The 14,023-nt window shown below is 40.2% G+C and overlaps 1 protein-coding gene across 4 annotated transcripts in view; it reads right to left on the bottom strand.

The window, feature by feature from the left end:
* RGS7 (regulator of G protein signaling 7) overlaps window positions 1-14,023 on the bottom strand; it is a 528,155-nt gene that overhangs the window by 35,794 nt on the left and 478,338 nt on the right. For all 4 annotated transcript variants that reach the window (XR_007148335.1, XM_047841359.1, XM_047841360.1 and 1 more), the window contains 4 exons: window positions 13,271-13,369; window positions 11,551-11,612; window positions 3,911-4,021; window positions 2,527-2,652 (listed from right to left, as the gene is read on the bottom strand). Coding sequence is in view for 3 of the 4 variants with exons in the window: in XM_047841359.1 (XP_047697315.1) it covers window positions 2,527-2,652; window positions 3,911-4,021; window positions 11,551-11,612; window positions 13,271-13,369 (398 nt within the window). In the remaining variant the exon portion in view is untranslated. The remainder of the gene's footprint in view (window positions 1-2,526; window positions 2,653-3,910; window positions 4,022-11,550; window positions 11,613-13,270; window positions 13,370-14,023) is intronic.

Here is a 14,023-nt window from a genome sequence, read left to right as displayed (position 1 = left end):
AACAGTATTTCTTGACTTTTTTTTCCTGTCTTAATTCTGGAAGAACATAGGAGTGTCATGCTTCTGTAAAGAGCAGGTGCTTACAGGCAGCTGCTTGATAAGACAAACTGAGACTAACTTAAGCTCAATTAGCCCTCCTGGACAACTGGACTATTCTTTCTTCCTCAGTGTGTGATACCAGAAACAGTGGGCTCAGATTTGGGGAGCAGTGGAGTATAGCCTCTATTGGCTTTTAGAAAGCCTAGGATTCCAATTACTAGCCCATCTGACTCGGACAAGATGCTTAGCCTCCCTCAGACATATTTTGCTTATCGGAAAATGGGGCACGAATGTTTAAATTTCATTTTTGTTGTGGTGATTAGATGTTTGATAATCAGAAAGAGTGAACACTAAATATACCATGGCATACTTATAACAGTATGGATAGGATTATAACATAAAATATTTTAAATATGTCATATTTCTTAAATGAAATGACTTAGATGGAAAACTAGCATGGTAGGGGTGCCTGGGTGGCTCAGTCGGTTGAGTGTCCAACTTCAGCTAAGGTCATGATCTCTCAGTTCCTGAGTTCAAGTCCTGTGTCAGGCTGTGTGCTAACAGCCCAGAGTCTTGGAGCCTGCTTCGGATTCTGTGTCTCTCCCTCTCCCTGCCCCTCCCCCCCCCTCTTTCTTTCTCTCTCTCTCAAAAATAAACATTAAAAAAATTAAAAAAAAGAAAACTAGTATGGCATAAAATTATTGACATAAGAAATGGTTAAGGCTTGAACTAAGGAATCAGCAGTGATTCAATTCATTCATGAAACAAACACAGTTGCCACTATTTCCTTTGCCCAGAGCTTCTTTCTTCTTACATTTTGGCTGGTTATATCTTGACATCCAAATCACAGCCTAAAGCTATTTCCCCTAGGACGCCTTTGCTGACCTCCAACTCTAGGTTAGCTATCCCTCTGTACTTCTCAGATCTAAATAACCACGATTTTGTGTTGTGATCTGTGTTCTCTGTATCCACCACTAGGCTGTAGTTTTAATGAGATCAGGAACCATTTTTATTTGGTTAGGTGATACTGGCCAGGCTTATTACTTGTTTATTTCTTAAGTTTATTTTTACTTATTTTGAGAGAGGGAGAGAGCACGAGCAGGGGAGGGGCAGAGAGAGAGAGGGAGAGAGATAGAATCTCAAGCAGGCTCCAAACTGTGAGCGTGAAGCCCAATGCAGGGCTTGATCTCACAAACTGTAGATCATGACCTGAGCCAAAACCAAGAGCTGGACCTTTAACTGACTGAGCAACCCAGGTGCCCCATTTCTTGTTTATTTTTTCATCATGATACCCCTGATGTTGGCATTTATTTAAACACTTAGAGAACTAGAGGAAATTCCATCTTCCCATCTGCTAAAAGGCTAAAAATATCTTTTATCTCTGCTATATTTTTTATGCATTCCTTTACTCAATAATTGATGATGTGACCTTGATAAAAAAAAAATCCTTAGCAGTGTAGATCTTCTAAAAGCCTTCCCAAGATGGGTTTGCACAAACTTGAATGAATAGAAGGCTGCATCCCAACAATTCATGACAGGCATGCATATATAATAAAATTATTCCAGGTTCCAACTGTGATCATCTTGCTTCAACCATAGGACATCTGTTAAAGTTCTACATGCTTCTGAATGGTTTGGTATTGGTATCTGTTAAATCATCTGTAAAGAATGTGACAATGCCTGGAGCTGCAGTGTTCCAATGAAAATAAATGAATGCTGGGACCTTACCATAAATGAGTTCCACAGGACCGCATAAGTCATGGGAAAGTAAATTCGGGTATCATTTTCAAAAGAATAATGAATTAAAGAGCTCATGGAAAAACATTTTTATGCAGTGGAAAGTTATCACTCACTTTGGTGATCTTAAAAAGAGCCATTAAAATCTATTGCAGTGTCTCACATTTAAAAATTCAATTTCCAGGTGCCTCTTAAGTTCGAAAAAATTCAAAAATATGTAAGGATGATGCATACAACAGATGGGTGGAATGCACACCCCTCTCCTACTAACAGCTCAGTGTGGTGCGGCCCTCAACTGTCCTGAAGCTGTATTTAAATGTGCCAAGTGCACGAACTGCCCCACAGTGTTGTTTCAAGTTATTTTTTAATAGGCACCCAGACCTTACTTTAAGAAGACCAATACTGATAAATAATGATAATTTAACTTCATAAATATTATTGGCCATTCTTCACTTTGCCAAACATTAGTTCAGGTATTATACTTCTTTATGGAGTCCATTTCAAATGCATCACACTTATATACTTAATAGATGAAGAGATAATGTAAAAATAAACCATTATAAGGAACTAACAATTCTGGATAGGCTTTTCCTTTGTTACCTTTTTCCCTCCGTCAGGAGGCAGAAATTCAATGGGTTCATCTTGTCATCATGTTGGTACAAGGGTAACTGATCTATTTGGTGCAAAATAACCAGCCATATCACAGTAAGTCTCTCTGACACAGAATAGGATACAAACAATGTGTCTTACCTTAAATTTTCTGAGCTGAATTCTGACTCTAGAAATTTAAGAAACTGTTCTCTCCCAACTGGGTCTTTCAATGCTTCATCCATGCCAAAACCCCACCGTTTTACCCTCTGCTGACTTGGTTCTTTGCTATAGGAGATAAAATGAGGAAAAATATACTCCTTTCATGCCAATTCTGTCTTCTGCTATTACACTTCCCCTCAAAATCATATATATCTTGAGGTTCCCATCTTTAACATATCTTTCAGGGAAAAAAGAATCTGTGATTGATGGCTGTGCATGAAATCATAGTGAAGTATACATTAGGCATTAACAACAGTCTAATCTTTATTAAGCCTAGGCACTAAGTGCTCTGGAGGGATTCTTTTAGATTTTTTTCTGCAACTTTTGAGACAGGTACTATTATAATTCTTATTTTATAGATGAAGAAATCAAGGCACAAAGAGGGTTTTAACTTGCCAATGTATGACACGTAATAAGGGGCGATATTCTAGCCATTCTCACCTCAAAGCACAATTTCTTCACCAGCATATAGTGTGGAGTCTCATGGTGGTATGTTGTACTGGAGGAAAATGCATTGGGAACCAAAAGGCCTAAATTCTAGTTATGAGTTTGTTGTTGATGAAATGTGTGACCTAACCCTGGCTGAATCACAACATTCTGGGGCCCCAATTCCTCATGTATAAAATCTCGAACTTATGGATGAAGAGCCTGCACTTGTCAAGCATTTAAGAACACTGTCTGGAGGCAAAAGAAAGAAAAAGTCCATAAACACAGTCTAGAGAAAGGCCATAGGATATGAAATCCTCACTCTGTATAGTGATAGGCACTGCTCTCCTCATGACTCTGTCAAGATTGATGCTGTAAGTCTTCCCTTATACAGGTCATGAAGGAAACCAGGGAATCTTAAATTGTGCTTTGGTTTTCTTAAGACGTCAGTATCTTGTCAGATTCTCTTAGAGTGTTAATGGCAAGTTCATTTTGTTTTAAAATTGAATGGATAGAGCCATACCTGTATTGTGCTTAAATAAGTATGGATTTAACAATCATTTTGCTTGAATACAGGGGCCTGTGTGGCTATGCGGAGTTTCAAAGAAGCAAAAACCATGAGCTAAATTTCAAGAACTGAAGATCCCAACTCTGAATAATCTATCCTGAAACTCCTGTACCTCTAATTTTGTGCCAGTCCTCTGGCAATGTGCATCTGAACACAAACGCAAGTATTTAAGGTTTAAAAACCATTACCTTGAACAAGAACTTTATATCATGGGCTAATAGAGACACAGAGTAAAATTAGCCTTACAATGATCAGTTATGGAATTCTTCCTATTTTACCCCAAACCTGAAATAAGTGAAATAATTGGAGAGAAAAGAACATATCACATACCTTGCTTCAAGTTCCCAGAAAGTAGTATCATCAGACAGCCATGGGTTAGAAGGGTCAGGTGGCACAAGAAATGGGTCATATTCTACATACTGTTCCGTGTAACTTAACAGACTAGAGAGAAAAAAAAAAAATTTTCATCTTCGTTCGTTTTTTCGCTGAGGTTATACCCAGCCCCAAATAAGGGATACGATATAAAAAGGTCTGGGCAAGGAATCACTTGCTTATAGAGTAAAACCCAATGGCAGTTTCCATGTTTCAATAACTTTTGTGCATCAACTTATTGTGCACCTTGGAAGACAAACGTAGCTAAGGAGTCCATGTCTGTCCATGCCCAAACCAAGTGAGGCAACATCCGTCCATTAAAATGAAATAAAATGGAAAGTGTCAGTGTGTGAAAAACAGTGCTAAGGGTCAGTTCCAATCCTTGGCCAGCCAGTCCACTCACAGCTGAAATTTTAGCAAACTTGGAGAACGGGTAAAGGAAATTTTTATTAAAAGTATCTAGACAGGGCGGCAAGATGGCGGCTTAGGAGGACGCTGGGCTCACCGCACGTCCTGCTGATCACTTAGATTCCATCTACATCTGCCTAAATAACCCAGAAAACCGCCAGAGGATTAGCAGAACGGAGTCGCCGGAGCCAAACGCAGACGAGAGGCCCACGGAAGAGGGTAGGAAGGGCGGCGAGGCGGTGCGCGCTCCACGGACTGGCGGGAGGGAGCCGGGGCGGAGGGGCGGCTCGCCGGCCAAGCACAGCCACCGAGTCTGGCTTGCAAAAGCGGAGGGGCCTGACGGACTGTGTTCCCACAACAAGCGCGACTTAGCGTCTGGGAGGTCATAAGTTAACAGCTCTGCTCGGAAAGCGGGAAGGCTGGAGGACAAAGGGAGGGAGAGCTGCTGAGCCCCCTGACAACAGAGCTCAGTTTGGTGGGGAACAAAGGCGCTCGCCAGCGCCATCTCCCCCGCCCATCCCCCAGCCGAAATCCCAAAGAGAACCAGTTCCTGCCTGGGAACTTGCTCGCTCCGCGCAAACACCCAACTCTGCGCTTCGGCGGAGCCAAACCTCCGGCAGCGGATCTGACTCCCTCCCGCTGCCACAGGGCCCCTCCTGAAGTGGATCACCTAAGGAGAAGCGATCTAAGCCTGCCCCTCCTGCCCCCGAGCACCTTGCCTACCCACCCCAGCTAATACGCCAGATCCCCAGCATCACAAGCCTGGCACGGTGCAAGTAGCCCAGACGAGCCACACCACCCCACAGTGAATCCCGCCCCTAGGAGAGGGGAAGAGAAGGCACACACCAGTCTGACCGTGGCCCCAGCGGTGGGCTGGGGACAGACATCAGGTCTGACTGCGGCCCCGCCCACCAACTCCAGTTATACACTACAGCACAGGGGAAGTGCCCTGCAGGTCCGCACCACTCCAGGGACTATCCAAAATGACCAAGCGGAAGAACTCCCCTCAGAAGAATCTCCAGGAAATAACAACAGCTAATGAGCTGATCAAAAAGGATTTAAATAATATAACAGAAAGTGAATTTAGAATAATAGTCATAAAATTAATCGCTGGGCTTGAAAACAGTATACAGGACAGCAGAGAATCTCTTGCTACAGAGATCAAGGGACTAAGGAACAGTCACGAGGAGCTGAAAAACGCTTTAAACGAAATGCATAACAAAATGGAAACCACCACAGCTCGGCTTGAAGAGGCAGAGGAGAGAATAGGTGAACTAGAAGATAAAGTTATGGAAAAAGAGGAAGCTGAGAAAAAGAGAGATAAAAAAATCCAGGAGTATGAGGGGAAAATTAGAGAACTAAGTGATACACTAAAAAGAAATAATATACGCATAATTGGTATCCCAGAGGAGGAAGAGAGAGGGAAAGGTGCTGAAGGGGTACTTGAAGAAATAATAGCTGAGAACTTCCCTGAACTGGGGAAGGAAAAAGGCATTGAAATCCAAGAGGCACAGAGAACTCCCTTCAGACGTAACTTGAATCGATCTTCTGCACGACATATCATAGTGAAACTGGCAAAATACAAGGATAAAGAGAAAATTCTGAAAGCAGCAAGGGGTAAACGTGCCCTCACATATAAAGGGAGACCTATAAGACTCGTGACTGATCTCTCTTTTGAAACTTGGCAGGCCAGAAAGAATTGGCACGAGATTTTCAGGGTGCTAGACAGAAAAAATATGCAGCCGAGAATCCTTTATCCAGCAAGTCTGTCATTTAGAATAGAAGGAGAGATAAAGGTCTTCCCAAACAAACAAAAACTGAAGGAATTTGTCACCACTAAACCAGCCCTACAAGAGATCCTAAGGGGGACCCTGTGAGACAAAGTCCCAGAGACATCACTACAAGCATAAAACATACAGACATCACAATGACTCTAAACCCGTATCTTTCTATAATAACACTGAATGTAAATGGATTAAATGCGCCAACCAAAAGACATAGGGTATCAGAATGGATAAAAAAACAAGACCCATCTATTTGCTGTCTACAAGAGACTCATTTTAGACCTGAGGACACCTTTAGATTGAGAGTGAGGGGATGGAGAACTATTTATCATGCGACTGGAAGCCAAAAGAAAGCTGGAGTAGCCATACTTATATCAGACAAACTAGACTTTAAATTAAAGGCTGTAACAAGAGATGAAGAAGGACATTATATAATAGTTACAGGGTCTATCCATCAGGAAGAGCTAACAATTATAAATGTCTATGCACCGAATACCGGAGCCTCCAAATATATAAAACAATTACTCATAAACATAAGCAACCTTATTGATAAGAATGTGGTAATTGCAGGGGACTTTAATACACCACTTACAGAAATGGATAGATCATCTAGACACACGGTCAATAAAGAAACAAGGGCCCTGAATGAGACATTGGATCAGATGGACTTGACAGATATATTTAGAACTCTGCATCCCAAAGCAACAGAATATACTTTCTTCTCGAGTGCACATGGAACATTCTCCAAGATAGATCATATACTGGGTCACAAAACAGCCCTTCATAAGTTTACAAGAATTGAAATTATACCATGCTTACTTTCAGACCACAATGCTATGAAGCTTGAAATCAACCACAGAAAAAAGTCTGGAAAACCTCCAAAAGCATGGAGGTTAAAGAACACCCTACTAACGAATGAGTGGGTCAACCAGGCAATTAGAGAAGAAATTAAAAAATATATGGAAACAAATGAAAATGAAAATACAACAATCCAAACGCTTTGGGACGCAGCAAAGGCAGTCCTGAGAGGAAAATACATTGCAATCCAGGCCTATCTCAAGAAACAAGAAAAATCCCAAATACAAAATCTAACAGCACACCTAAAGGAACTAGAAGCAGAACAGCAAAGGCAGCCTAAGCCCAGCAGAAGAAGAGAAATAATAAAGATCAGGGCAGAAATAAACAATATAGAAACTAAAAAAACTGTAGAGCAGATCAACGAAACCAAGAGCTGGTTTTTTGAAAAAATAAACAAAATTGACAAACCTCTAGCCAGGCTTCTCAAAAAGAAAAGGGAGATGACCCAAATAGATAAAATCATGAATGAAAATGGAATTATTACAACCAATCCCTCAGAGATACAAACAATTATCAGGGAATACTATGAAAAATTATATGCCAACAAACTGGACAACCTGGAAGAAATGGACAAATTCCTGAACAACCACACTCTTCCAAAACTCAATCAGGAGGAAATAGAAAGCTTGAACAGACCCATAACCAGCGAAGAAATTGAATCGGTTATCAAAAATCTCCCAACAAATAAGAGTCCAGGACCAGATGGCTTCCCAGGGGAGTTCTACCAGACGTTTAAAACAGAGATAATACCTATCCTTCTCAAGCTATTCCAAGAAATAGAAAGGGAAGGAAAACTTCCAGACTCATTCTATGAAGCCAGTATTACTTTGATTCCTAAACCAGACAGAGACCCAGTAAAAAAAGAGAACTACAGGCCAATATCCCTGATGAATATGGATGCAAAAATTCTCAATAAGGTACTAGCAAATCGAATTCAACGGCATATAAAAAGAATTATTCACCATGATCAAGTGGGATTCATTCCTGGGATGCAGGGCTGGTTCAACATTCGCAAATCAATCAACGTGATACATCACATTAACAAAAAAAAAGAGAAGAACCATATGATCCTGTCAATCGATGCAGAAAAGGCCTTCGACAAAATCCAGCACCCTTTCTTAATAAAAACCCTTGAGAAAGTCGGGATAGAAGGAACATACTTAAAGATCATAAAAGCCATTTATGAAAAGCCCACAGCTAACATCATCCTCAATGGGGAAAAACTGAGAGCTTTTTCCCTGAGATCAGGAACACGACAAGGATGCCCACTCTCACCGCTGCTGTTTAACATAGTGCTGGAAGTTCTAGCATCAGCAATCAGACAACAAAAGGAAATCAAAGGCATCAAAATTGGCAAAGATGAAGTCAAGCTTTCGCTTTTTGCAGATGACATGATATTATACATGGAAAATCCGATAGACTCCACCAAAAGTCTGCTAGAACTGATACAGGAATTCAGCAAAGTTGCAGGATACAAAATCAATGTACAGAAATCAGTTGCATTCTTATACACTAACAATGAAGCAACAGAAAGACAAATAAAGAAACTGATCCCATTCACAATTGCACCAAGAAGCATAAAATACCTAGGAATAAATCTAACCAAAGATGTAAAGGATCTGTATGCTGAAAATTATAGAAAGCTTATGAAGGAAATTGAAGAAGATTTAAAGAAATGGAAAGACATTCCCTGCTCATGGATTGGAAAAATAAATATTGTCAAAATGTCAATACTACCCAAAGCTATCTACACATTCAATGCAATCCCAATCAAAATTGCACCAGCATTCTTCTCGAAGCTAGAACAAGCAATCCTAAAATTCATATGGAACCACAAAAGGCCCCGAATAGCCAAAGGAATTTTGAAGAAGAAGACCAAAGCAGGAGGCATCACAATCCCAGACTTTAGCCTCTACTACAAAGCTGTCATCATCAAGACAGCATGGTATTGGCACCGAAACAGACACATCGACCAATGGAATAGAATAGAAACCCCAGAACTAGACCCACAAACGTATGGCCAACTCATCTTTGACAAAGCAGGAAAGAACATCCAATGGAAAAAAGACAGCCTCTTTAACAAATGGTGCTGGGAGAACTGGACAGCAACATGCAGAAGGTTGAAACTAGACCACTTTCTCACACCATTCACAAAAATAAACTCAAAATGGATAAAGGACCTAAATGTGAGACAGGAAACCATCCAAACCTTAGAGGAGAAAGCAGGAAAAGACCTCTCTGACCTCAGCCGTAGCAATCTCTTACTCGACACATCCCCAAAGGCAAGGGAATTAAAAGCAAAAGTGAATTACTGGGACCTTATGAAGATAAAAAGCTTCTGCACAGCCAAGGAAACAACCAACAAAACTAAAAGGCAACCAACGGAATGGGAAAAGATATTCGCAAATGACATATCGGACAAAGGGCTAGTATCCAAAATCTATAAAGAGCTCACCAAACTCCACACCCGAAAAACAAATAACCCAGTGAAGAAATGGGCAGAAAACATGAATAGACACTTCTCTAAAGAAGACATCCGGATGGCCAACAGGCACATGAAAAGATGTTCAGCGTCGCTCCTTATCAGGGAAATACAAATCAAAACCACACTCAGGTATCACCTCACGCCAGTCAGAGTGGCCAAAATGAACAAATCCGGAGACTATAGATGCTGGAGAGGATGTGGAGAAACGGGAACCCTCTTGCACTGTTGGTGGGAATGCAAATTGGTGCAGCCACTCTGGAAAGCAGTGTGGAGGTTCCTCAGAAAATTAAAAATAGACCTACCCTATGACCCAGCAATAGCACTGCTAGGAATTTATCCAAGGGATACAGGAGCGCTGATGCATAGGGCCACGTGTACCCCAATGTTCATAGCAGCACTCTCAACAATAGCCAAATTATGGAAAGAGCCTAAATGTCCATCAACTGATGAATGGATAAAGAAATTGTGGTTTATATACACAATGGAATATTACGTGGCAATGAGAAAAAATGAAATATGGCCTTTCGTAGCAACGTGGATGGAACTGGAGAGTGTCATGCTAAGTGAAATAAGCCATACAGAGAAAGACAGATACCATATGGTTTCACTCTTATGTGGATCCTGAGAAACTTCACAGGAACCCATGGGGGAGGGGAAGGAAAAAAAAAAAAAAAAGAGGTTAGAATGGGAGAGAGCCAAAGCATAAGAGACTTAAAAACTGAGAACAAACTGAGGGTTGATGGGGGGTGGGAGGGAGGAGAGGGTGGGTGATGGGTATTGAGGAGGGCACCTTTTGGGATGAGCACTGGGTGTTGTATGGAAACCAATTTGTCAATAAATTTCATAAAAAAAAAATAAATAAATAAATAAATAAAAATAAAATAAAAAAAAAAAAAAAAAAAAAAAAAAAATAAAAGTATCTACAGGAGTTAGGTAAGGGGGGAATCACTAACATTTTTTTTTAATTTGTATTAAAAAAAAAAGAAAGAAAGAAAAGAAAAAGACGGAGAGGAAAGGAAAGAAGTTGGAGAGGTGGGATTTGGCAATACTCCAAAGCGAAGAACACGTGTGCCGCTAATAACAGATTTAAATGAAGAAAAGGAAAATATCTAAAATCTGTGTTTAGTTCAAATTCTGAAGCCATGCAATAACTGAAAAGTGTCAATGTTAAGATGAATTTACAGAGAGGCTCTAAGTTGCCAAAAAGTAACTTGATAAATTGAAAGGTTCATTTCTCTCAGCAGGAGTGAAAAATTCAACTCCTTGGAAGTATCTTCTGTATCTGATTCTAGTTGTGCAGGACTGGATCTCGAGAGACTGAAGACAGTAATGATCATTCTTTCATTTAAACTATAACAGAAGAGTTCCCTGAAAGTTTCCTTCCCTCCCCTCCCCTCCCCTCCCCTCTCTTCTCCTTCCCTTCCCTTCCCTTTCCTTCTTTTCTCTTTTCCTTTCTTTCTTTTCTCTTTTTCTTTCTTCTTTCTTTCTTTCTTTCTTTCTAGGTTTATTGTTTTTTTTTTTAATTTTTTTTTCAACATTTATTTATTTTTGGGACAGAGAGATAGAGCATGAACGGGGGAGGGGCAGAGAGAGAGGGAGACACAGAACCGAAAACAGGCTCCAGGCTCTGGGCCATCAGCCCAGAGCCTGACGCGGGGCTCGAACTCCCGGACCGCGAGATCGTGACCTGGCTGAAGTCGGACGCTTAACCGACTGCGCCACCCAGGCGCCCCTCTAGGTTTATTGTTTTTGAGAGACAGGGAGAGATAGAGCACAAACAGGAGAGGGGCAGAGAGAGAGAGGGAGAAACAGAATCCAAAGTAGGCTCTAGGCTCCGAGCTGTCAGCACAGAGCCCAACGTGGGGCTTGAACTCACAAACCATGAGATCATGACCTGAGCTGAAGTTGGACACTTAATCGACTGAGCCACCCAGGCACCCCATTTTTGAAAGTTTTCTATGTACAAAAGAAAAAAAATAAAATTTCTTACAGGATCCCATTTTAAACACAGTTAACTGTCACATGAATTTTTTTTATTTATATGGGCATCTTGAAATACTTACCTATCAGCAACTTTTGACATTTTTAACCGATGTCTATCTAACTGTATTTGCCAATATTTAATCTGAAAAGAATTAAAGAAGTAGTTATGTAAGTAGTGACATTCTCAAAATTTTCAACTCGAAATTCTGATACACTGGGCAATTCTAAATAAGAATATGTTCCAAGTCAGTAAAATTTCAAAGTCTGAAAAATCAAATGAGATGACTCTGAAAATTAAAGTGTTTGAAAAAACATAGTCAATATCCCTTTAGAACAGCAATGAATTTGAACATTCTGCATACTTTGACAAAATATAACTTTATTTTAAAAGCATTATAGGGGCGCCTAGGTGGCGCAGTCGGTTAAGCGTCCGACTTCAGCCAGGTCACCATCTCGCGGTCCGTGAGTTCGAGCCCCGTGTCAGGCTCTGGGCTGATGGCTCAGAGCCTGGAGCCTCTTTCCAATTCTGTGTCTCCCTCTCTCTCTGCCCCTCGCCCGTTCATGCTCTGTCTCTCTCTGTCCCAAAAATAAATAAAAACGTTGAAAAAAAATAAAAAAAAATAAAAAAAATAAAAGCATTATAGAGATTTTAAACATTTATTCAGAGTGAAAAGCCAAATCAGAATCAATCCCCAATATTAAATTCAGAAAATAAATATATTTGTTATTTGTACTATAATTTTTTTTTTAAATGTTTATTTCTGAGACAGAGCATGAGTGGGGGAGGGGCAGAGAGAGAGGGAGACACAGAATCTGAAGCAGGCTCCAGGCTCTGAGCTGTCAGCACACAGCCCGACGCGGGGCTCGAACTCACGAACTGCGAGATCATGACCTGAGCCGAAGTCAGTCGCTCAACTGACTGAGCCACCCAGGTGCCCCATGTACTATAATTTCAAAGTAAACCCTACTTCCTAATACTAGCCCAAGAAAGCATCAAAGATAGGTGTTTGGGGAATAATTTTACCAACATTTCATAACAAATGTTCACAGGGACATAATCACACATAGAAAACTTCAAAACTCTCTAAATTACTTTCCATTCATGGTTATTATAAATATACTAGAGAAAGTATCATTACACTATTGCTAAACCAGATCACAATAAAATATCAGGGAAAAGAATAAAAAAGTTATTTTGAACCAAACCAAGAGATTTCACTATTATTTGATATGAGAGACCCTCGTGTTTGCTCTCGAATATTACTTGGGGCCCAAACTATTTATCAATTTGCGAAACAACAAGTGACATATGCCATTACTGCACACCAGTGTTACTGCAGGAAAACTTCAGAGGCTTATGAGGAGCAGGGGGGGAGAAGCGAGAAAAAGCTCTCCGTGAAGATCATGTCACATGATTGGATACAGAAAACACGTGACTCAACGGTCACCAGCTTCTAGTCTTCCGTTCTTCAAGAAGAGCTCCAGAGTACACAATAACTCTTGAAATGGAGACGCCTAATCATCAGTGTAGGTCATTTTAAAGACTTGGTTAGAGGAAGCAGGATTTGGGGAATTAAAGAGTGAAGAGATGTGAAAAACACCTCTCTATATTGATACATTTTCGAGGGACTACACACCTTAAAATAAGTGATTTCACTAACTTTTAACTGCAAATCTTCTCTATGAAACAGTCAACCCTTCAAATAACCTTTGAGAACCCTTGTCATTAAGATTCACCATGCAGTCTTCATAGCTACTACTCTGTAAACCCTTAACAGATCATTTTTTAGGTAGACCCACCTGTTGTTGTAATTCATCTTCTGTTGGAGGTTTAGTTTCTGGTGTGGGTGTGTGGGTAGGACTGTGACTTCTAATGTCATTTTGTAAACCATAGACAGACTATATTAAAGTAAAAAAGAAATATTTTAGGACAAAATATCATTTATAGCCACAGACTTTCTAAAAGGTAATTTTGTGTTATATATTCAGTAAGGTAACACAAAGCTTTGTTACATATTTGATTAAGCTTCTCATTAAAATTCAAAGACACTGCTGTCATAAATATCTTATGAATATAAAATAGAAGCCCAGCTCTTTGAAAAAATATGTGGTTAGATTATTAACTTTGACAGAATAATCGATTATATGGAAAGATCACGGTAAGTCTGATAATAAAATTTGGGGATGGACTGAGAGTACTAAGTTGGGAAATAACACTGTATAGCATTTAATAAATATTGATTTCAAAATAAAATAGGGGTGGATATAGAATAGATTAACACTTTATAAACCAAAAGAAAATGAAAAGAATCTGAGTTTTACAAAATGGAATACTGAAGAGAGAGACTACGTCAACAATTCTGTTGTTGATTTGGTTTCTGCTAGTGTGATCAAGGACACCCCAGAGTGCTCCAAATTTCCCACCTCAGCATTGGGTTATTTACCTCACCACACGGGCCTTGACATTTGGTGCCTTTGGGTGCCTTTTGCAAGCACCAGTGACCGCAAAGTTTTCTCCTATCTTTGGAATCCTCGATGCCCCAGTGCTTCTTT

The sequence above is a fragment of the Prionailurus viverrinus genome, chromosome F1 (assembly GCF_022837055.1).
Source record: "Prionailurus viverrinus isolate Anna chromosome F1, UM_Priviv_1.0, whole genome shotgun sequence".
Taxonomy (NCBI): Eukaryota; Metazoa; Chordata; class Mammalia; order Carnivora; family Felidae; genus Prionailurus; species Prionailurus viverrinus.
Note: the sequence above shows the minus strand (reverse complement) of the source record. Positions and strands in the feature narration are given on the sequence as shown.